Source organism: Tyto alba, unplaced genomic scaffold, assembly GCF_018691265.1.
Source record: "Tyto alba isolate M040663 unplaced genomic scaffold, T.alba_DEE_v4.0 Super-Scaffold_41, whole genome shotgun sequence".
In the NCBI taxonomy this organism is placed as follows: Eukaryota; Metazoa; Chordata; class Aves; order Strigiformes; family Tytonidae; genus Tyto; species Tyto alba.
The window spans coordinates 22,956,669-22,981,804 of record NW_024881317.1 but is presented as its reverse complement, the minus strand read 5'-3'; the positions used below and the strand labels follow the sequence as shown (position 1 = coordinate 22,981,804).

The 25,136-nt window shown below is 41.2% G+C and overlaps 1 protein-coding gene across 9 annotated transcripts in view; it reads right to left on the bottom strand.

Annotated features, from left to right (window-relative positions):
• MYO9A (myosin IXA) overlaps positions 1-25,136 on the bottom strand; it is a 189,781-nt gene that overhangs the window by 133,928 nt on the left and 30,717 nt on the right. For all 9 annotated transcript variants that reach the window (XM_042803885.1, XM_042803886.1, XM_042803893.1 and 6 more), the window contains exon 2: positions 19,961-20,882. In XM_042803885.1, coding sequence (XP_042659819.1) covers positions 19,961-20,803 — 843 coding nt within the window. In that variant the 5' untranslated portion in view covers positions 20,804-20,882. The remainder of the gene's footprint in view (positions 1-19,960; positions 20,883-25,136) is intronic.

Here is a 25,136-nt window from a genome sequence, read left to right as displayed (position 1 = left end):
ATCAATGTATTCCTATCAGGCATTTGTCTTAGGAGAGGACACAACTGCTTGAATGGGTATTTTCAGCCCTTAGGTAAAGCAAAATAGGACACTTTTAAGAGGTACCACTTGTCACCTTTCTAAAGGTATTAAATGTAGGTATTTTTGAGGTCATGATGGAGAGGTTTGCTATAAACTGAAAAAAGTTACTAAGCTGGTGGTAAATATGACACCATACCATCCGCTGTCTACAACAAAAGGAACAGCTGCAATGCGAGCACAGAACAGCCGATGCCTCGTGGCACGAGACTGGCACCGTGTTTTAATTCAGTTTGTCATTCAAGAGGTCTCCATACAGAGAACAAGCTTCACTTCAAAGCCCACCCTGTCAAAATCACCTAATTGAGCTTTGCACAGTATTCTTCAATACTGCCAAGGCTGGCATTTCTGAGAATCGTCTTGGGGTTTCTTTTTTTAACAAAAAAAAAAAAAAAAAAAAAAAAAATCCAACAAAAAACAGCCCTGAATTAATAAAATGAAGGGAAACGTGCTGAAATTCTGTACTCCAACTTTCCACACAGCAGAAAACACTGTGCAACACCACCACAGTTATTTTCCTGTTGCCTGCCTTTTCCTAGCCTGGCCTTGCAAAGCACTGAGCGGTTGGGTGGGCGTGCTGGGAGTCTGTTCCTCTGCTTTTCCGAACGGGCAGGATCCAAACCAAGCTCACCCTTGGCGCACCAGCGTGGATGTGCTGGCCGGCATGCCGAGGATGCAGAGCCCTGGCTGTTCCTTCTCCCCTCGTGAAGACGAGAAGCAGCTCTTCATTGCCCACCTTGGCCAAGCGAGAGAGGTCATGAATTGGAGGCTCAAAGGCACCTTCATTCTATTCAATTTTTTCATGTATGTATTAAGAAATGTAGCTTCAGGCCATGTATCTTCCATTAAAGGGCAGGATTTTTAACAACACTTCAAGTATTCATTTTTATGATGGCTGCATACATCCAATATCACTGTAAGACTTCAAGTACTCAGACACCAAAGAGTAAAAAGCCTGCATAAACCACACAATTTGCATCGGAGATCTGACCCAAAATGAAGCAAACCAGAGGAAGGAACGCAGTCCCGACTTTTAAAGCAGCATCCAAGACTCACTGAACCTCTTTTTGGGACCTCCCTCCATCAGCTGCAACACAAATACATCAAATTTTGCAGCAGGTGGAGCCGAGGTCCTCCCAGATGTGAGCTCGCTTCACTGCGCGAATGAAGCCATCTCCAGAGCTCCACACAGCAGGGATGCAGGAGGAGGATGCCGTGTCACTGAGGATGTCCAAGAACTGCAGCGCAAATTAAATCTCCAAAAGCATTTAAAAGCATTTAACTTTGCAACCTCTTCAGTCTTTGTACGTAATGTTTTGGGGAACACCAACTTTTTAAACCTTTTTACTTTTTAGAAGACTATAGCAAACACTAGAATAACACGTACATGCAGTACCGAGTTTAAATGATAAAAAAATTCAGAAAAAAGGTGTGCATTGGACAGACAGGTGGTGTCCTGCCCAGAATAAACAAGTGATACTCTGTTTGCTGCACTGGGAGCTGTGCACAAGTATTCCACGCTACGACACTCTGCACAGCTGATAGCAGGAGAAATGCAGAAGATAACACTTCGAAAATTCCCAGGGGCGTTGCTTGCCAGAGCAAACAGTAACGGCAGACTTTGTTTTCCAATTAATTTCATGCAAATAAGCAATGCTTTGTTAGAATACACGCTCATTAAATTCTCTCTCTTCTGTTTTCCTGAAGCAGTGGTTTCCAATAGACAGGTACTGTATGTTCAAATTTTTTTAACATCTTTTCCGTTTAATTGCCACCATGTAGCCTGATAAACCCTCCCCGATTGCTCCCCACTCTGAAGATATTCAGCCAACACGCTCCCTCTCCATTGCCGTGTAATTAAACAAATGGTGTACAGCTCCCCTTGTAAGAAACCTGCAAGCTCTACAACACTAAAGCTTAGACCAGCATTTCTTCTTTCAAGCTTTGAAGAATCACTACAGTGTGCTTAAGCCTTTCGGTAATTCTTCTGTAATCAAATATATAATAAATAAATAAAATTCACAGCCTGATGCTGGTATAGTAGCTGTGATAAGGATACAGATAGAGGTGAGAAATTTTGTAGACTGGGATAATATTATCTTTAACCAGACTAACTGGAATAGCTGGAAAACCCAACAAGCTTTCAAGTACACGTCTTCTGTCAGGCTGAGAGAAATTGCGAAGCTCAAGTACAAATTCAGAGTATTTTTTCTGAATTTAGCAAGAGGTTCATCAGTCGAACCCAATGGGAAAAAGGATCTTTAACCAGAGGAGCACAAGGATGTGAAAAAGGAAGGGGAAAAACAAGCACTCCCTGTGCTGAGCAGCAATATATAATTTACAACCTACATAAAAACACATTTTCATATATTATTTGGAAGTGGGTGGTAACCTAACAGGCAGCAACACATCAGAATAAAGAGTGGGTCATTACGAATTATACTTGGTTTGTAAAAATTAACCAAGAACTAGCATTTGCAAGAAAAGGAGCTGACGACACTCCCGCACTTGCTCCCGGAGCGGGGATGGACCATCGGGGCACCCCTCCCTGCAGGGCCGAGTGCCCAAAGGCACAACCTCAGAGCTCCAGCTCCAGCCCACACCGTCCCTACATAATATAGAGATTCCAGAGGGTGAACATGGCTTCGTGATGTCTGACCCGAGACGGAATGTTTGTGTTCTCAACAAAGAACACAAGACCAGAACACATCAAAACACAGTTCTGATCTCTTGGATCTCCCTTCAATCAAGGCAGAACTGCAGAGATGATGGTTTATATAATTTTAATCAAACTCAGTAGAGTGTGTGCATGTGGAGGTAGCTGTCTTAGCAGGGAAAAAAAAGGCTGGAGGGTATATCTTAGATCCAGATCTGACTTTCTTCATCGCCTATTATCCACTTCCAAAGCCTTTACTCCATACATAGAGCTATAAAGTTAGAGCCGACAGACAGCAATCTGGTTATTCTCGTTACACACCACCCAGATCTGAGGCTACACCAAGGAGATGACCGCTCAAGTGGTCATAGTATAGACAGAATGTCTCAGCACGTATTGCTTGAAGCGAGATTTGGAAATATTTTTACAGGGGTAGAGCTGAAAGATACCTCCCTTAAATAATAAAGAAAGCATCACCCTGCAAGTGGGGCTAAAGCAAGGAGCCTCACCACTCTGGTTGCATTTGGGGTGATGGGAATTTTGTTAACTTTTTTTTTTTTTTTTTTTTGAGCTGCTTATTATTCTAGTTCCTTTTTGCATAAAAAGTTGTGTGCAAGACGTAGCCAAAAATTGCTGGAGCACATCTGTTTATCCCGAATGGGCAAAGTGGGGATGCTGCTTCTGCTCGCTCACTCTAAGCAGCTTTTTTAAACACCAAACAAAAATACCGTTACTGGTAGCTAAGGAGGGTTTTGTTTGCATCTTCAAAGAGAGGGTACTAAATGTATTTCTTTATTGACTTTAATCAGCAAGTAAAATACTATGTTAAAAAAAATGAGTCATGTGAAAACAATATTTCTGCTCTAAATAGATCTGCCTGCAGTTCAGGAGGAGGAGGAGGGATGGAAAAGGAAGCTAAAAAACTGACAAAAAGGAAAAAATACAGAAAGAAACCTTTCTTTCTCTTGCTGAGCCTCATCCTCTTGTTTATAACTCCCAAAGAGAACAGCGGCACAATTGTCCTACCTCATGCTGGCCGGATTTCAGCAGGAAGGCTTTGGTCACCCGGCCTCCGGCATCTGATATACTCAGCTATTACCCTGGTCATCTCTCCTTTTCTCTGCTGTTTCTTCCCCGTCTCTCTACTTGGATGACATCCAGGCAAACAGGAGCTACTGAAAATTCATCAGCTGCCTAGTCTAAAGTCACTATAGTAATTAAAATTCAGGTGGGAATTAAAACAAGGCATGGGGAAAAAAATCCCATGCTATCAGGGAGTGTACAGAAAAAGAGAGAAAAAGGATGGAATTGGTGCTCCAAAATCAAATTCTGAAAATAAGCAATGCTCAGCATCAATACCACCTTAAGAGGTTCCCATCTGCTGCTGCTCCCTGGGACACGTGGCATAAATACATCGAGGACCCTATTCCCAACTAGATCAAGATCCTGAGCCAGTCTAAAAATTTACGGTATAAAGGGGATTGGGATTATTACTACATTTGCAATTCTTCCAGTGCCACTTCAGAAAACAAATGCATCAGAGATAACTCATGTAATGGGTAGGAAGAGGCAGGAAAATCTCCACGTTGAACTATCCACACACTGACACTGAACTGTTCACCTTTCGCATCCTCTTAACCACGTCCCCGGCACTGGTCCACAGCAAGATGCACAAAATTAAACTCAGCTGATTTGATGGCAAGGAATAGGATGGGAGCAAATAATAAAATGCCTCTGCAATTTCTTTTGAAAACACTGTCAGCAATTGCAAGTGCTCTACCCCAGCCATGCATCCTTCTCTGAAGAAATTTTGCTCCTAGGCAAAATGAAGTATAGATCTTGCAACCTTGGGGGGGGAGGGGGGGAAGTCAAAATCAAATGTGTTTTGAATCAAGTCAAATAAACAGAAATGCAGCATTTTCTCTCAAAGTACAAAACTTAATAGTAACTTCAAACCTATTTTACTTATTGAATTTACAGTTGAAAGCTAGAAACTTAATTAAACTCTGGAAAAATTAGCACTTCAGATCTTTCAACACGATAACCATAAAGCAATTTAAAAATTACAACCATTAAAGTCAAAATGCAAACTTACGGCTCCTACAGACTTCACTATTTGCTCACTCAGATCCTCTACGCCTTAAAGCTAGCAGATAAGATGACTTAGTTACTCAAAAACCTTCTTCTTCCAGCTACATTTCTCCTGCCGAACAGATGTGATTAATACGGAAAACCAGAAATATTTTGCTTATTCATAATTATATCTTAATGAAGCTTTCACAGCAATAACAAAACAGGGGCAGGATCAGATGATCAAATGCTCCGCAAGGGTTTTGCGACCTAAATGGAAAAAAAATTACTAAATATTCCTCAAGTACCTGACTGCTCGGGTCAATACTGCTAGTAGCAAGACAAATACTCCATTTGCAAGCTGCCGAGCCCTCGCTAAGAGCTTATGGACTTCTTTAAAAGCCTGACGATCAATAAAGTGCAATTTAAAAACTTAGTCAAGGGGGGCTGCTAACGTGAGGGAGATTAAACAGATGCTGACCTATGCTACTTCTAAACTTTATAATTAGGTTAAATGATAACCTTAGTCAGAGGAGCAGATATAATGGAAATAATATATTTTTAATTCATATTTATATATCTCATGTATATATACTGATTTTATATTTGTATCTCATATCTGTTATATATTTATTTTCTATAAATACATATCATATGTATTATATATTTATTTTATATCCATTTATCTAGTATTCAGCAATTTAGGAAATGCATCTTCGTTGCAGGCTAGTGCAATGCAGATATTGCTGCATGCTTAATCCTTGAGGAAACGCGGCCGGTCCTCCTGAAACAAGGCTGCTGTGATCAGTAACATGGGCTCCGTGCTTCAGCACTCTGCTGAGACATCAGCTGGGGGATGCACCAAAATTCAGAGTAACCTCAACTCACGTTATTTATCATTTCAGACCCTTGTAAGGAAAAACACGGTGCTCTGACCTCGTTAAACTGTAATTACGTTGTCCATCAGATGACGCATTTACTCAAGCATGCAAGTCAGCATCCACTCTGTCAATAACCCAGGCTGATAAATTTAATAACCCCACTTGAAAACCAGGCTAACATCAATATGTTGGGGTTTTTTCAAGCATTATGTTTTCTCCCAGTTTTATTGAAATTATTTGGCTTTCCTGTAGCAGATGAAAACCAGATGTTCTAGAGAGAGAAGGGTTGCACAAGCCAGAAAGAAAAACCAAGACAGCAACAGGCAGGTCACACCCATTCATTACCCGTACATTTCCCTTCTGCCATGAGGCTATTTATATTGCATCTCTATTATTACAAATATTATAATTGTGATGTAATTCTAGAAACCAAAGTTTTCTCCTTCGCAGCCCAAAGTGGAAAGCAGCACGCGAGTCGAGAGGCTTCAGCAAAGTTTCTTTGTGCTGCGTAAGCACTTTGGAAAGCTTCGCTCCCAGCTTGCAGCATCAATGCCAATATTACGGTTTGTAATCCCTCCTGAAGCAGCCCCAAACCAGGATTAAGCCAGGTTTACCAGCTCTTGGATGCCCATTTGTTACACTAAGAGTATTTAAAAAGAAAAGGTGTTTGTGTACAGGCACACAAGGCAATTTAGGAAGTATCACTGCGTGTATCGCTGGCAAAATTAAACATGCATCCTCATTTATGTGATTTGCAGCACAAGGGAAGGAGCAGGACCAGAGTTATCTATAATTTCAAGCAGCAGCATGATGCAAATATGGGGAGTAAATCATTGGTGATTTAAGAACTGACTGGCCATATGCAAGGGCAAAAGAAATGGCAGATGACCTGCCTTGTTGAATTTTTAGGCATACTGCACAAGCAAAGAAAGAGCTTTGCTCTCTCCACAGTATCATTCTTTTCTCCATTTAATGCTAATCTAAAACTTCTGGCAACAGAATATTCTGATTAAAAGCAAACGTACGGTGGCAGTTCAGAGAAGATGCAGGAACAGGTTATTCTTTGCTTCAGTTTGCGGAAAAAGAAAAAGCAAGGGTGAAAAATGAGCCTTCTCGTGCTCCAGTTGCTACACAAAAACCACTGCCCAGTCCAGGTTTGTATCCGGGCAGTCTGTACACTGACAGCACCGCTCCAAGGACCACGCTGGGAATTACAGATCATCAGCCCAGTACTGACCGGCTGCTGTTTTGGGGGATTCGCATAAATCCCTTTAAAACTGACTTAATACATATAATTTTAAGTTAGCTTTGACATCCTTTTCAACTCCCAATTATATACCCATGTACTGGAGTAGCGTCTCCAGTTATTCGACAGGGCCACCTGTACCCAGTAAGCAATAAATCCCACACCTCACCTTTTCATTAACAGATGCAATAATTAAAATATTGGACAAATTTCCACTGCTAACTACTCTCGAAAATATTTTAAGTATTTATCACGGATGTGCTTTTCCATAGCAAAAAGGGTTAGCTCGTACTATAGCATGCATTCTTCTGAAACTTGAGAATTAGGTTAAAATAATGCTTTATGCAAGGAGGATGCTAAGCTTCAGGCCAAGCCGTGATCCAGAGAACAAAATGGAAATTAATTAATTATTAATTCTGTTGGGCTTCTGGATGACACCTGCAATGCAGATGGGGGTTTTGTGCGTATATATTATTATATTATATATGTTATTATTATTATAGATATTATTTTGGACTTCTATATGACACTTGCAATGCAGATTTGTGTGTGCTCGTGTGTGTGCATGTGTATATATGTGTATACATACCCACACCATCTCCCAGTGCTCGCGAAATGCTGCCACAGCCTTTCATTTAACAGCTATTTGGAGAAGTTAGAAATATTTACTCATTGTAACTTTTCCTGGAAAGCGCATCCCGCTGGGCCGCGGGTCAGCTCTGCCCCGCGCGGGCGGCAGAGCGGTGCCCGCGGTTACGGCCGCTCCTCTGCTTGCTGCTGCCACCGCCGCGCCGGCCGGTAGCGGGGAGGCTTTCTGCATCCGTCCACTTCTGATTAACAGCTCCGGGGGGAAAAAAAAAAAAACACGGTGGAGGGGGAATCGAGCGATCCGAAACACGACGGCTAAAAGAAAAAAAGAGCAACAAAACACCAAAAAAAAAAAAACAAACAACAAACCCCAAACATTGTAGGTTGGGTTTGGCAGCGTGCTGGGATTAGATCACCATGAATCCCAGCTTAAACGAAGCTCAAACATGAATTTCCTGACTAAGGTAAAATAGCCTGGCTCAAATTTATGAACTGCTGGCAAGGTCACCTCTATCCTGGAGGCCTCCAAATACCAAGAAAACTCTGGCCCAGAAATGCAGAGTACAGCCTGATCATTCAAATACATTCCTCTGAGCATCACCAGTTCTGCAGTTGTAGCCTAGGCAATAAAGAAATAAACTCCAGTACTTCCAATGTCACTTTTTTCAGAGCCTTAAATTAAACCATAGAAGTGTATTTCTAAAGCTTGCAAAGGTTTTTTGTTTTTTGTTTTTTGTTTTTTTTCCGATGGAGAAGTAGATATAAGCCTTGTAGAGAAGGTTGTTTTAAGGAGGCAACCCCAAATCTTCCCCAGCTCTGTCAGATACAACCCACTCCACCTCTGTTACGAGAACAAAAAAAATAGGGAGTTTTCTACTCTTCAGGACAATCTTCTGGATCTCCTTAACTAAAGGATACTACAATTTCATAGTGGCATTTGCAAGATAGAGGAAGAAAACTACCAGCCACAGTTCCCCACAGGAGAGACACAGCACTACCCCTTACATCTACCAGCCTGTATTTACAATATTCCAAATTCAGAGAAAACAGTAATTCTTAAAAAAAAAAAATATTTCACAATACTAAAACTGCTTGGTATCCTTTTTTTTTTTTTTCCACCCCTCCCTCTTCTTCTTTTTTGTTTCTTCTCCAAGCACGTCAAATGCTTCGCTGAAGTCTGGAGAGATTAGATCTGCTCTGCTTTGGAAAACGCTCGAGCATCGCATATTTGGGATGCAGCTCCCACCCTGACCCACCATGCCAAACCTTTGCTCCTCAAACCTGCCTTTTCTCCAAACAATTTCCAATTTCCTTGACGATAAAGCAGATGAAAGCTTTAACATTTTGCCCTCATCTTGGACGTGAGCATTTTTATCCACATGCTTTCATTCTCCTTTGGCATCTCTCACACAGCAGCTTGTCCAAGATTCTTCTCCCAATTAAAAACCGTAAGTAAATCTGCCTATTTTGGGACAATCAGTAAATCTTTGATCCCTACCACAAAGTCGACGCATAGGAATCCCACTTCTCTGTTCTTATTCCCTCCTATCAAACACAGGGGTTGTACAGATCTGGAATACGCTGGCAAACAAGTAAGGTATTTTAAATTGCATTATGGCCAGAAATTGCTAAGCTTTTCTTTTTTTCTTTTATTTTTTTTAAATTAAAATTGTCAGACACACCCCCAGCATTTTTTGGTATACATGCCCCTTTTTCAGAGACCTGTGCTGCTCTCCTTCAAAACCTCACTTTCCTGGAGGTGGTAATGAGGGGAGGGGGCAGTTTTAAACAGTTTCTTGCTCTAAAAAGGTCTTTTGAATTTTTTTCCCCTAAAAATTCCTATTTTCTCAGTGTGTTGTACCAGCATTCAAGTATTTTAATAGGAACTGCTCAGTAACTGCTACATTATATCCTGCTACCAGTCTGCCCATAAGAGCATGAACTGGTCCACATTAAATTAACCACATTGGTAAGCGTAAAAGCATTAAATATGTCCAATAATGCTTAAAATTAGAAATAATCACAATTACTCAGATCCCTACTTCTTTTATAGTGGATTATATGGTTTTCTGGTACCTTTTATAATGGAAATAACTGAGACAATTAGCTTTCATGACAATAAGTAATAGCTTTCCATAACCGCCAATCATCTTGATTTGGCTTAAGCTGTGCTAAATTTTGAATTATTTCGATTCTTAAAGAATATTGTACCATCTCTCCCTCTCTTCTGGCTTTACTTAAGGGTGTTGGTAGGGTCAGGACTCCTGAAAACAGAAATACATCCTTTTAAAAATGGTCTGCTCTTACAGCAAAGAAAATTAAATTCTTCATTTCACGTCCAGACTGTTTTGCCATGGCTGACAAGCACCAGCGTAGGCGGACGGCAGCTATATAATGTAGCCACCATTCATTTTATCCATCGTGTCATTAAGATCTACCAAAAACTTGAGCTTTCATGTAGCCATCAGATGCATTTTTATGAAAATCCTTACTGGGTTAGCAGCAAGTGGTAGAGCCATCCAGGTGTAAGCCAGAAAGCAAGCGGCATGCTTTTTGGTGCTGGCTGGCCGGAACAAAGATAATTTATGGCAGTCATCACAAGTTTCACGTAGTCCGACCGACCCCCAAAAAACACATCCAGATTTATTAGACAGAGATTGCCGCCAATTTAGGAGACCCCTGAGAGACAGATGACTGAAAGTGGTGGGACTAGGGGGGAAACATCACCCTGCCCTGCTTAACATCCTCCCAAGGTGGGGTGAAGGATGAGGTGAAGCCTTCATCTGGCGGAGCTCAGCCATCCTTGGGGGCAAAGGAAGACCACCTCACTCTCCAAGGCTCTTCTCTGCACAACAGAGGTGGTGCTTACCTACATTGAGAAGCTTTACGGGATCAAGCAGCGATGCACACGGGGCACCAACCACCCCAGTGATAGAAAGCTTCATTCATTTGTTGCTCACGCTGGTGCAAAATAGATTTTTTTCTTTTTAAAATGCTTTATATGCCCTAAAATAAATGATCTGCAAAATAGCTGTACTGTTTTAAACTCAATGGAAAGAAGTCAGTCTTAAAATTCAGCTTGTCCTTTCATCTTCTCTATCTCAGCCTTTGCCCACAAAAGTCCAAATCCCCAATCACCTTGACAAAGCCAAAGGCTCAACTGTCTGGTACAACGTTTATCCCTCATCCATCTTAATTAAGCGAATAAAAGTGAGTTGCAGTCGGCTGCTGCAGTTAACACAGATCCTTTCTGCAAACACGGGAAACAATGATTTTGTTTGCCTACCCCACATTGCTGCCATGAGCTTCAGTAAAACTTGAGCAACATGGGTTTGGGGAAGGATTCCTCCATCGCCCTCTGCCACATACTCCACTAACTTAACTTCTATATAATATTTAACCTTAGAGGTTGAACAGATTGATCATCACTCTGGAGCAGCTATCTGGCTATGCTTTTCTACATTGCCTTACTTCTTTTAATTGATTTCTGTTGAATTTGGCAAAGCTATTTGATCAAAGCAGGAGGCATTTGGTTAAGCTTCCTTAGATCTGGCAGACATTTGGACCACAAAGAAAACACAGTTTTCTCCAAGCTGTTGAAGAGATGGCCAACACTGCTCATCCCAGAAATTCTTGGGTTTGGATATTTTTGTTGATACAACCCTAAACGACGATAGCTATTCACACTGATGTTCATGTTCTACTTGCAGTCATCAATGAATGCACTGACTTCTCTCTTCCTTTAGGAAGCATATGGGGAAATAAGGCACGTGCATTGCATTGCCGCAGTGCCTTAGTTGGCTCAGGAGGTCTTCAGAGGAAACCTCTTGATGCCCCCCCACTAAACCCACTTCAGTTTCTATGCTCCAAAACTGCCGCAATTCAGCCTAAACCCTGGTTGTAGGCAACGGAGGTCTTCTGCTGACCCTGGAGGTGCACACATGGGCTTGACATGGCTGCTTGCTTTCACACAACGGCTTCTTGTCGTGCTGAACCGCTTGCTGACATGTACGTAGGGTGTATATGCACATATATAATGTATGCATGTATACACATCTTTAATTCTCGTCAAGGACAGCTAGGTACTTCGGTCCCTTTACAAATATGATGCTTGCAGACCTGTCCGAGCTCATACAGGAAAACAAAGATGATACAGGAGGAAGCGCCAGCCACGTTCACTGACTCGAGAAGTAATCTCTTCCTTTAGATTTATATACACCAGCAGTCGCTGGAGACATTAAAAGGAAAGAAAAACATTAACTAACCACTTTGTCTCTCCACTGTATAAAATAAGTGACAACAACAATCCCTGTGCTATAAATAGTCATTTCTGTGCTATAAATAAGAAGGGAATGCGTCTCATATTTGAAGAAACTGAAAACAGATTCAGAAAATTTTATTTGCTGCCTTGGGAAACAACTTGTTCAAGCTCCTGGAGCTCAATAGGACACCAACACCTTGTCAATGAGCAGACAAGAGAGGGTATTTACTGCTCCTCGGGCAGCAAAACAAAATGCTCTCACCAGAGACGTTCAGTGGAGAGCACTCATGTTTTGTACCTGGAAAAGCCACCGGTCAGCAGAAACAGTTAAAAAGCCACAATTTGTCAACTGCTACCACCAGAGCTGGGTGTGGTCCCTGTCCTACAAAGGCTCCTTGTCCTCAGGCTCTTCTGTTCCCCACCAAGGGCGAACATGCGCAGCACAGCACCCATCCGGCATCCACCCAGCACCCAAGCCCAGAGTGTAAAATCTGATATGGGCTCCCCAGCCATGAAAATGACAAAAGGGTCTCAGTAAGCAGTCCTAAAAACGAAATCTGTACTTTGACTGGGAGACTGGGGAAAGAAACAAGATCCCTACTGAAGAATTAATTTCTCATTCTGTGACTAGAAAAAAACAGTGTCATTTTAACTATTCAAATTAGGGATAAAAATTCTGCGCCTCTTATCAATATTAAGTCCTCATGGAAGCCTTACTGGACAGTAGCAGCACAGTCTTTGATCAAAAACATTACATCAAAGTGCTACATTATCATTATACTATTTGATAAATACATATAGTCAAAAATGAAACAAAAAGCTTTCAGAGAAGAGTTCCTTCCTTCATGCTTTACAAAATGCGCACCTTGATATTCAAGTTTAAAAGAAAAAGCTTAATACAAAAAACAAATAAGAGATACACCGGTGCACTAAGTCAGTGGAAGATTAAAAAAAAAAAAAAAAAGTAGTTCAAGGAAGTCAATTGTTCTGTAATACCATATAATACTGAGCAGCATCTGGGTTCACTATGATTGCATGCAAACATGAGCACACGGTCCCTGCTCGGGTCAGACTCAGGATTATATTGTATAGATATACAGACATCTACACAGATAAATATCTATAAAATCTACATATCAAAATATCTGGTTATTGAGAGGTCCGTAAAGTCTGGATATCTCAAGATCCAGTTATCTATAAAATCAAGATCCCCAGATACAAAATATCTAGATAGCTATCTAGATATAGATCAATGGAGGAAAAAGTGCAACCCTAAAAGATCAGTGAAAGAAACCTAAAGAAAAAAATCGAAGGGTATGAATGAGAATGAATGGCAAAACTAAACAACTCCCCGAGAAAGAGATGGTGAGGAGGGAGGGAGAAAAGATGGGATGCTTGGAGGTATAGATTCAATAAAATGCTCCCTGTAAGGCAAGTGCTCCACCCAGCATAGGCAGGGTTTTATTTAGCGTTTCCTTTCTGGAAACGAAATAGCTGCTAATTCATAAGGGTGGAGAAAAGGCAGCTTTGCATAAACCTGCTTTAATAACTAATCCATTTCCCTGCAGTCATCTCAGGTCAGAAATAACGATTTTTTGCCATTCAGGCATACTAAGTTGGGCTTCGCGGGAATTAAATGTTTGCTGAAGATAGCAAATAATGAAAAATAATAATAATATTAAACTCGGCTACCGATACAGCCGATCTGGATATTGCAGAAAGACTATAAAGTGAAAATATTGAATAATTCAGCATCAGAGAAACGGATGAACAAGACACTATTTGATACAGAGCCTGAAACTGTAAAATATCCCCAGCTGAAGAATAACAGCATTTTGAAAGCACTGGTGAAAAGCATTTGGTGCATGAGCCTTGCTGTATGACTCCTTTGTGTCACTGCTGCCGGCGGAGGCCTGCACAAATTCTTCCCACATTAGGCATCATCTGTATAATCTCTGTGCCCTGCTCCCTCTCTAACCTCTCTGTGCACTGGGGAGGGAAGAATGCAAGGCGAAAAAATCCTGCCTGCTGCGTTAAACACCTACCCCAAACTTGGGCCACACAGGATATCGATAATAATTGTATATCTTGTAGGTTCAAAATGATCAAAAGTGAGTAATGAGCAGAATAACCAGTCTTCCCGCTCCCCTTCATATAAATTGGTTTTTCAGATATAAAACCTCTAGAGACACAAGACACAACCTAATTACTTAAAAACTCAGTATATTGGAAACTGAACATCATGAACTAAATCAGAAAATATTAATTTTTTTTTTTTTTAGAGTCCATTTTAATTAAATTTGGTTACCCCCCATTAATACTGTTCCAAGGAGGGGGGGGGGGGGGGGGGGGAAGAGAATATACTCAAAGTTTACCTCCCATTAGTACTGTTCCAAGTAAAAATATGAATTTGATAATGCCTTTTCTCACAGGGAAGTAATTGCACCGTAATTTGCTGTATAAAACCAGCACGGCCTTATCATGGCTACACGCTGCAGGAGTTAACAGGGTGGGACCTGCCAGCGGAGCTGGGTCCTACCTGGGATTACTACAGGTCTTGCACACGTCCGGCCAAATCTCTTGGGAGAAGCAGCAGAGGATGCATGCACATTTAGCTTTAGCATATCCACGTTGCCCAATGCCACTCCAATATACTGAAAGTCCAGGACATGCTCGATTCTTCTAGTTAATTGATTTTTTTTTTTTTTTTTTTTTTTTTAAACTTCACTCAATAGCTCTTTGTTTTACTCTGGAAACATTCAGCAGCATCCACTGAAATTTTGGCAGTGCGGTATCATTTTCACTCGCACCTAACAGCGGCCAGCTCTTCAGCTGCTGCTGCAGGAGCTTAATTCAGATTGGTAAAAGGAGAGAAGGAGCCTGTATATTACCATGGAAAAGTCCTATAAAATAAAATTCAATCTCTTTAGTTGCTGCTTACATTTTCCTCTAACTACTCAACAATCAGGATTTAAAAAGAAAAAAAAAAAAAGAAAAAAAAGAAAAAAGGAAAAATAACAGCTTTTAGACTTCTAGACCTTAAGATTGAAGCTGTAACTTCCCCATACAAGCAAAACACGCATGTTGTGTAATATTGCTCCAGAAATTAAAAAAGCAATTCCAGTTGCTGTTCCTAAGGTTTCTGTGCAAACCACCACCTATTAGGAATGCAAACTGCATTGCCACCACTACAAAGGGCTAGCTGCAAAATTTTTTTCAAAAAGAATTCAAGCAATCAACTCCTTTTTTTTTTTTCCAGCATGGATGTTGCAGATGCACATCAGCTGTGAAGGACAGCAACAGCTACCCTCCGCCACCAGCAGCGTTCCTCAGCCTGTCACAGAAACATTTCTTTTTGCCCTTTTTTTTTTTTTTTAAAAACAGCAATTGAGAAATCCCCACTGGGACGTTTGAAGATGCATGTAAACAGCTGCTTAGAAAACATGTCTGGTTTTCGTAGTTGCCATCACAGTACTTCTTGTGACAAATGAGACGTTGAGAAAGTTACAGATGATAAAATGATCTGGTGCAGACGCCGTTAGATCTAGGCTCATCCAACAACTCTCTGGGGACCTTTAGGCATACCTGAGCCAGGGAGAAGTTTGCTACTTCTGCATTTTTGATAAGAATTGAAAAAAGAAAAGTAACAAGTTGTAATAAATTAACTTGCATTCAAACCTCCCCAGGAAAGCCGAAGCATGGTTTATGCTTTGCTTTGCACCAAACAGAGGAGGAGGCTCACGTGCTGCACCGCGCACTGGCGCAGGGTGATGATCCCAAGGAGGGTTGGGGAGCAGCACACCAACATCCCACCTCTTAAGGTTTAAGTCTGTGAAAACAAGCTGGGCTCCCAACGTAAAATTCATCATTTCTACCTAATCTAACTGAAAACAGGGTCTTAAAACATTGTCCTAAATTCACAGTAACAAGTTACCTACCTATGGGTCAGTGGCTAAGCCACAGCTCTCCAGGTAGACCATTAGTCCAATCACAGACTGGTTTGGGTTGGAAGGCACCTGCAAAGACCATCTAGTTCCAACCCCCCTGCCATGGGCAGGGACACCTTCCACTAGATCAGGCTGTTCAACCCATCCAACCTGGCCTTGAACGTTTCCAGTGATGAGGCATCTATAACTTCTCTGGGCAACCTCTTCCAGTGTCTCACCAACCTTCATTGAAAGTCCCGCGATAACAACATTTTGGGGTTATTTAGATCAAACCTTTAATTGTGGCTCTCAAAGTTAGGAGTGAACTAGAAACACTTTATTGTCTGCAAAAGTTGCCTGTAGGAAGCTCCTCCTCTTCCCCTCTCCAAAAACCAGAGCAACTGTTGGAGTACAAGTGTTTGCCTGGCCTGCGTGCTTCATCAGTGCTTAAGTAACATCAGGGTTAGCATCTAAACGAAAAACAACCTACACGGCAGCAAAGTTATGGACTCTGGGTCCCTGATGGAGCATCAAGCTGAGCATAATGAAGTTTTCATCTAAAGTATTGCGTGAAGTCTATCAGAAACAGAATTGAACTGCAGCATGTTCAACTCTTCCTCTGGTAACTACATAAAACATTGAATTTGAGAACCTCAGTCTTGAAACTAAATAGCCAGAGAGCAAAATTTTGGTAAGCTCAGCTCTACAGATACCCTGCTGGAAAAGCAATCTTCTACAGGGAAAAAATGTGCTTTATGAGAAAATGGGGAAAATACAAAAAAAATATAAAGAAAATCACCTTTGTAAACCAGCTGGAACCTTGTTACTAGAAAAACAAGTACAGTATTTAAGTAATATAATTTATCACAAATAATTTATAAATAAGTAAATATTTATATCATTTATCACAAAACAAAAAAGGCATATTGCAACCACTCCAAGGAGCACTGCTACAAAAAAGCTTCTCTATGAAATCACATTGTAGGAGAAAGAAAATCCATAGGGCTTTTGTCAAACACGTTTAGTCTCAGTACACACCTCTAACTGCAGTCGTGGCTACATACAACTACCAGATGATATTACCACGTTTAGATGGCAGTAACAGCTTGCCTTAACAGCTGTCCCCAAAAGTGTAATTTGGACAAGGCTCACAGGAATCTTGTGCAACAAAAAACAGAAGTCACAAACAATAGCCTGAGGCTATTCAACAAAGGTAAATTAGGAAAACAGCAACACTGAGAAAAAAAAAAAAAAAAAAAAAAAATCTTAATTTTGCTCCAACTTCCGCTCCTGCTGTGCGAGCACGACTGCAAAGGCATTCCCAGGAATGGGTGGTTTGGGTCAAACACTCGTGCTACCAGTGATGCTTTGCAAGCAGGGAAAGAAAAAGAGATTAACAGATCTGAGTAAACTCTAATTTGCTGTGTTGTGTTCCCTAAATCATGAGTCGCAGCACAAAGAGGTATATGTCACTGCCTTCTAAAAGACAAGCCTGAGCTGAACATAATATAATTTTATATACACAGAGGGAAAACAAGGGGATCAGAGAGGTGTCTGGAGGAGGGGAGAATGAAGAAAAAGAGGGGGGAAAAAAAATACACAAGTTTGGCATTTAAACTTACAGAGAAGTGAAAAGTGTATTTCAACCACAAATACAAGGAATCAAAAGGTCAAATCTGCAAACGGGTGGCAGGGTAACATAACTCTTTACAACAGATCTTCTCTGAAGATCCCTTTCTCAGGCAATTTTATGAAGGGAAGGAAAAGCAGCAGTATGCGCATTTTATCGATAAACCTACATGATTTGTGACTATTTGGGACTGGCGCTGGCAGAGCAGAAGAAATTCTGGATTACCCTCACTTTCTCCAGTAGACCTGGAAGCAGCTAGAGAAGCACAACAGCAGCCGTCCAGCTGCCAGAGTGAAGGAATGCAAACTTCTGCTCCAAAAGAAAAGAAAATCCAGTTTGGTTTTGTTTATTTTTTGTTGTTGTTGTTGTTTTGGGGGTTTTTTTCTCCTTTAAAAACAGCTGCAGATCTTGCGAAAGGAAAGCAAAGCAGCTTAATGCATCCCTCCCCGTACCTAATCCCAACACACGCAACAGCACCCGGGGAGAAGGAAGCAGCCCTCCCCAAAACTGCATTACCAGCAAACCCTTTGCGCTGCTGCTCTCCACCCAAGAGCCAGGCAAGTAGACTTGAACTTTAGATCCTGAAACACCCGGGTAACAACAGGGATCCTGATGACCAGGGATCTCCAAACGGCATCAACTCTGCCTGTTCAATAGCGTAAAATAACAGCAAACAGAGAAAGAAAAGCAAAGCAAAGTGCAGCTCAGGGGCATCCTCTCTTTCTTGCCTTGGGACACTAGCCTGTTTGGCTATAAGCAACGGCTGTAAATCTGTATTTGGGGAGGAGGAAAGTTTAATCTTTCAAGTAGCTGGAACAGTTTATTTAAGGGACTCATTTAAGTCCATTTAAGTGGACTGAGTGATGCTCAGGCAGTTTTGCAACTGGACTATTTAACCTATTCCTGAAAAAAAGTAGAATTTAAGGAAAAAAAAAAAAAAACAATTCCCGAAACTTTCTTCTACCTTCTCTTTCATGGAGATCTCTTCCCCACCTCTGGATGTCCAAGCTAGACAGAGATGCTCTCTCTGACACTACTTAAGAGAACTAAAAAGCGGACCTTGGTCCAACAAGATACATTAAAAAGCATACCAAAACCCAAACAGGCATGCAAATGTTTCAAATAAATAACAAGACTGGAAGTAGAATGCAATAGACTTTTCATACCTGTTTTCTTAAATTCATGTGGTCACCTAATTGGATCACCACAGTAACAACCATTAACTGCAGACTACCAGAGCCTGGTCTGATATTTTTTCATCAACTGCAGCAAGAACCAGTTCCCTAATCTCTTGCACAACAACAGGGGAAACACTAGCAAGTGCAAGAACGGGCAGTTCACTTGCCTGTGTGCTTTAAAAGTATTAACATACAGTTTCATGCAGACTGTCAAAAAAAAAAAAAAAAAAAGCCTTTTTAATTTCTTTACCTTCAGTTTGCTATACAGCTTTGCTGCTTTTCAGGGCAAAGCCCATCCTGAATGACTTTAATCATTTGCTAACTCCAGATTACATGAGCTCAGACAATTCTACCTGACGTGAAAACAGAAAAAAAACTTGTTGGCTTTGCAAAATGAACCTGTTCACTTATCCTTAGTTGAGACATCCATGAGCCCTACTCCTTCCTCTGATTCCTAGTCTTCTGTTGGTAGTTGAAGCCGACACAAGTCCTCAGACTCATTAATGGAATATAGACACAGAGAGTAGAGATCTTTGTCTACAACTGCCTAAAAAACCCTTTCAACACAGAAAACAAATCCTCCTCCAAATCTGTGAGTTTTACTATCCTTTAGTTGAAGCCCCCTTCTATTCTAAGAGAAGAAAACGCAGCCATCAAGCCACCTCTCTGTACCACACCTTCAAAGAAGAACAACGGCACGGCTGAAGTTGGTGCTCACATCACCCATGTGCAGACAGGCTTTAACAAACCAAACTCTTTAACAAGCAAAACTGCCAATTCTAAGGAAAACCATTTCAAAGAGTTACAGGGCAAGCTCAACGCAAATTAATTAATGAATGCTTTTATCTCTCTCTAGAGTTTCATACCTGCAAAGTTAATGGTGCGGTTCATCTAATCTCCTTTCATACACTGGAAAAGTCCTCATAAAGTAACTAATCGCACCAGACAGATCAAGTATTCATGATTAGAAAATAAAATTTTGACCATTAAAGTTACCTTTGATCTCTTCCCCAGCTCAATGAAGTTGAGCGCACAGAAACTGCGTAAATACACTATCAATGTACTATGTGCGATGAATTCTCTTTTCAATGTATTATACAAAAAGACTAGTGATAATTCAAGAAAGGCTTTTTCATTTCCATTTTCAAACTGAAATATCACCGAGATATACCAGTATTGAGAAACACTTGAGTGAAAAAAAAGCATTAATAAATTTGTCAGAAAGCCATTCGCTGTACTTTTTTCCTTTTTTTTGAAGCAGGTAGGATTCTATAGGCAGAAACACAGCCTTCTCTTATTGCTAATACTGTTGTAACCTTATTATCAGCGTTTAGCAGATAACCCCAGACTAATATCATAATAAAACCCCAACTACTTGGGGGTTTTTTATTGGGTTTCTTTTTGCATGATTAAAAAGTTTCCAGGCTACTATCGTTTTCATCTTACCTCAAGCACTGGTCCAGCTCCAAGAATAATCTGCTCCACTCCGCTGGCGAAGCCCTTCTGGCTGAGGGCAGTGAGGTGATGAATCAGAAAGTTGGTGCTCTGTGTCTTTCCCGACCCGCTCTCTCCCGAAATCACGATGCACTGGTTCTTCCTCCGCTGAAGCATGGCGTGGTAAGCCACGTCTGCCACAGCGTAAATATGGGGCTCCAGCTTTCCCAGCTGATGGTTATCATACATCTTGACATACTTGGGGTTATAAATAGGTAGAAACTTGAATGGATTAATAACAATGAGGATGCTGCCTACGTAAGTGTAGATTTTTTCTTGCTTGAAGCGGTTTCTGAGATTTTCCAGGAGCGTTTTCTCGTTCAAGTCCGGCAGGCTGCACAAGTCATCGTAGTCCTTCTGCTGTGGCTGGGGAAGAAAGCCACGCTCCACCATCCTGCGACGCTCCTCCGTCACCCGCAGCCAGGACTGGAGGCTCCCATAGTGAATGGACCCGTCCAGGTTCTTCTCCCGCAGGAGGAAGCGATAATCCTCGCCGCTGATGCGGTTCTCCAGGGCCATGCGAGGCCACAGCATCATGCGCTGGACCGGGCAGTCCGTAGGGTTGAGGATCCATTCCTCCCCACCAAACTCCTTCACTTCGGCAAGGACGTAACATTTTGTTTTCTCAAGCTGAAGTTTATTAATGAGCGAGTCGATCACCTCGGCGGCCGTGGAAGTTTTCCTGGCGGTGATGGGGCAGTAGATAGTCCCTTCTGCGATGCTCCCGGGGTATATGTGCAGCGTGTACTCGCTATCCTCAAAGCGTCGTCTTCCTCCAACATCATTTACACTCATATTGGATCCTTTCCCATTAGTACCTGCACTGCATAGTCAGGACCGTCCTATATCTTGTCAGGTCATCATGTTAGCAATGCTAAAAAAAACAAAAAGGCAAAACAAAAATAGGTTAGGTGTTTTATCTTGGCAGGCATCCTTGAAATATGGTTGATGTGCACCACAAGATGCAATGGAGCAACTCAAGTGACAATACCAATTGCCTTAAAGAAAGCAAATGATGATTCTCAACCAACATCTGAAACGAGAGCAGGGTTTTCATACACCAAAGCTGTAAACAAAGGTGATTAACGCACAAACACTACCCACACACACCTCGGGCTCCCCTCTACTCAGACATAATGACCCACAGCACCTCAAGCTTTTGCTAAGTTTTCCCTCACTCTGAAGCAGCGACAATTTAAAAAAAAAGACCCTCTGATTTTCAATGTATTTTACAGAGAATAAAATCAGTATTTTGTGAGCAACACACCAGACAGCCTACTGAATCAATAGTGGCATTCTCCTCATGTCAAAAGTTGCTACAGCCTTATTGCTTAATATTACCAAATAACCTATTTAAGAGTTACTGCCTCTATTTCCACGTTTGCATACTTCATGCCAACTTAGGGAAAGCATCATTCAGCTAACTGTGACTTTGGAAAACACCCCTCGACTTTCCCAACACTGGCTTACCTATACTTATGCTACATATTTCCTAGATGTTGTTAGAGAGCTAAACCTTTTGAGATTTTGAACAGTAAAATATCACCTTAAAGGCATACTCCAACCAAAAGGAAAATGCCTTCTTTGTCATAGAATCATTTAGGTTGGAAAAGACCTTTAAGATCATCGAGTCCAACTGTTAACCTAGCACTGCCAAGTCCACTATTAACCATGTCCCCAAGTGCCACACCTACACGACTTGTAAATACCTCCAGAGATGGTGACTCAACCACTTCCCTGGGCAGCCTGTTCCAGTGCTTGACAACCCTTTCAGTGAAGATATTTTTCCTAATATCCAATCTAAACCTCTCCTGGCACAACTTGAGGCCATTTCCTCTTGTCAATTCAAAGGCCTTCCTGAGCAACATTCAAAATTACTCTTGAAACACAATAATTTGCCTAGTCACAAGTTCAAAAAAAATTTAATTACTCGGTGGTCACAAGCTCTCTCACATTGTATTGGGACATGCCACTCCCACAGCAATGCCCATCCAAGAGCACACACTGCCAATATGCCTGATACTTTCGCCAATACTCCTAGGATGAGGACACTGTATTGACTGAATTCACCTATTCCTACAGCTGCTCCAAAATCCAGACTGTGGGAAGAATAATCAGCTTCTCATGGGTGTGTGGTACACAACACCCTCAAATTTTAGCTGCTAAAATAAAAAGACCATCACCTTCCCCTGTGGACCTGGTCCTTGCCCTAGATTCATTACCCCATGGTTCTGTGCTGATGAACAGTAGACAAGGAGATCTTCAACCCATCGGGATTCAAACAGGAACACTTTTCCACCCACTAAGTCAACCTTTTTCAGAGATGTCTGTATCTGACATCAGATATGAAGTATTACAGCCAAGTCACTAGTACAATCTCAGTTTGTTTCTCTCCTACTGCTTAAACACCACAGAGCACAAATCTCCAGCACTGCAACATCGAACGCACAGCTAATTTCTCAAACTTAATCACTACAAGACAACAACATCCCACCACCTGCCCCAAATGAAAGCAATTCCAGAGTTAATGGTCCTCAATTCTCTACCAATTGGTTCTAACAAACTCCAAACTGCCCTTCAAGATGTTATTCCAACATAAAGACCAAGGATAACTATGAAGAAACACAGAGGACCCTCAAAGCCAGGATCTGGGCAATAAAGTGGCAGGTGACATTTAATACAGATATAAGTTTACATGATGCACATCCTAATGTTATGTATAACGTTGAGCTTTTCCTTGAGCAGTGCCCCACAGGAGCAAGACCTCACAACTATGACAGTTCCCTGATGGCATCAACAAAATGCTCAAAAACAATCAAAAAAAACCTGAGGTCAAAACCCATGTCAGGTTTAGGGAGCTTCGGATACTCATGTCGGAAAGAATATTGTAAGGAAGCATTTCACATGGTCACCCTGTCCTTGTGCTCCTCAAGTACCCAGATCCAAGACCTTCAGTCCAAGCACAGCCACCCTCCTCTTCGACATCCAGGCAGAGCTGGGATTTGGAGATTTGTTTCATTTACTACAAAATTTCTGAGGTCCTCAAATTAAAAGCATTATTTTGTGTTGCATTGTTTCTCGCTCCAATATTTCATTAAGTATATTATCCCCAGCCATGCACTATTCAAAGCAAAGAAATTAATATGTCACAGTGAAATACATCTGGCAGGGATCCATGGCGCATTGCTTGGTGGAAGGACATATATTATATACTTGGAAGAGCTCCAGATGCTTTCCTATAGCTTTAGTACAGACACAGATGCAACAGGGATGATGTCAGTTAAGTGCTGGGTTGGGCTTTCTTTGTCTAGCTCTACAACTCCAGCATCAGCTTTTCTTCAAGAAGGGGAAAAAAAACCCACCACGCTTAAGCTAGATAATTCCTTATCAAGATTTTACTTCAAAGCTTATGACAAGAGGAGTGGCTATTTTTATTCAAGTTATCAGAGTGTATCGAAGACTGCTGACTCACATGAGAACTGCAAACAGAACTTTAAGTTGGTTACCTTGAGCAAACTGACCTTCCCTTCTACCTACCTCCTCCCTCCTGTCAAATACATGCAAACTCAATAAAACCTCTATAAAACCATCAGGCCACTCTACCCCCCCTACCCAAAAACTTTCCTCACCTCTCTATAGATGCTTATTCTGCATGGACTCAGTAGAATTACGATCATCCGTGTCTTCTGTATCCAAACAACTTGAATCCAGCAGAATTGTGACCCAGGCATGAACCTCATGCTGATGTTAAAAGACCCAGTAAGTCTGGGAACGCAGAAGAGCCAAGTACCCCCCAAAACCACTTAAATGCCAGAAGCTTCAACTAATGACTAAGAAATTTAGTGAGGTCAGAAAGCAAAGAGGTGTTAATTTGAGCCTTATAAATCACAGGAGGCATGCCACAGGATTTGCTTTTAATAACTCTAAACATGTCTTGGAGTATTATGTTAGGTCAAAGAAACGTTAATGAAGATAATTGCTTGTGGTCTCCCAACCGCTGATGCACATGAGCCTGGCTCCTCTCAACACCAAACATGCCTCTTGCAAGCAGTCAGTTTCCAAAGTATTTTGGAGAAAATATTGCAATGAAATACGTGTAATTAGGTAATTAGCATATGTCAGGGAGAAAGGCTCTCCTAATGTCAACAGTTCAAGTAGGCTGTCAGATTTTATATGACTTCTTAAATTAACTATATTTTTGTGTTTGGACACAAAAAAAAATAAACAGAAACATGAAAAGAACACAACAGAATCAGTATTTTGCAACCCATGAATACTTGCTCTATGCACTATCTTAATTAAAGGCATTTTGCATTGCTACGTGTTTACATTTAAATGAGAACGTATAAAAAAATTATGCTACATCTAAGTCATTTATACAGGCTTTTGGAAAAGAAAAGCCAGTATCTTACTGAAAGGGGATGCTTGTCTCTGTACCCAGGTAAGTGACAGATTACAAGATGACCTGACTTTACCACCGAGCTATCGTTCAGCTGCTTTGCTCAGGTATTGGCTTTGGCAAGGAGGAAGGCAGCAGTAACGGGATGCTGATCCCGCGGGAAATGGAAACCCAGGGGATACATCAGACCTCAGAGGTCAGAAATAATTGCCAACTCCAGTGAGCACTCTGGCCAAAATTTATGGACTATGCATGCCTGTGAAAGGAAGAACTTATGACATTTTAAGCCAATATACTTTCAGCCTCATATTTTTCTATACTCTAATTCCATTTTCTACATTTGAATGAAGATTCTTACTCAAATTGACTCTGCACGCTGATTTTGCCCAATTTTACTATCATAACATAATTCTACTTCCAATGTAAAAAGCACAATCTCCAAACAAACATGAGGTTTCAAATTAAGCATTGTGTCCTCCTACATAACAAAACAGATTAATATTTTTAGGTAGCTCAGAGGCCCTTATTAAAAATCATAATAATAATCTGATTACCAGCAGGTTGACGGAAAAAGCCTACTAAAATTATGATGGTCAAGTAGGCTTTGTGTATACACTGAACTTGTAAATAGTTGGGGTTTTTTTTACATTATATGCAATCTTTTACTACTTGACCACAGTTTAATATACATAAATACTGGTAGCAAATGTGCTTTCTCAAATTAAACAT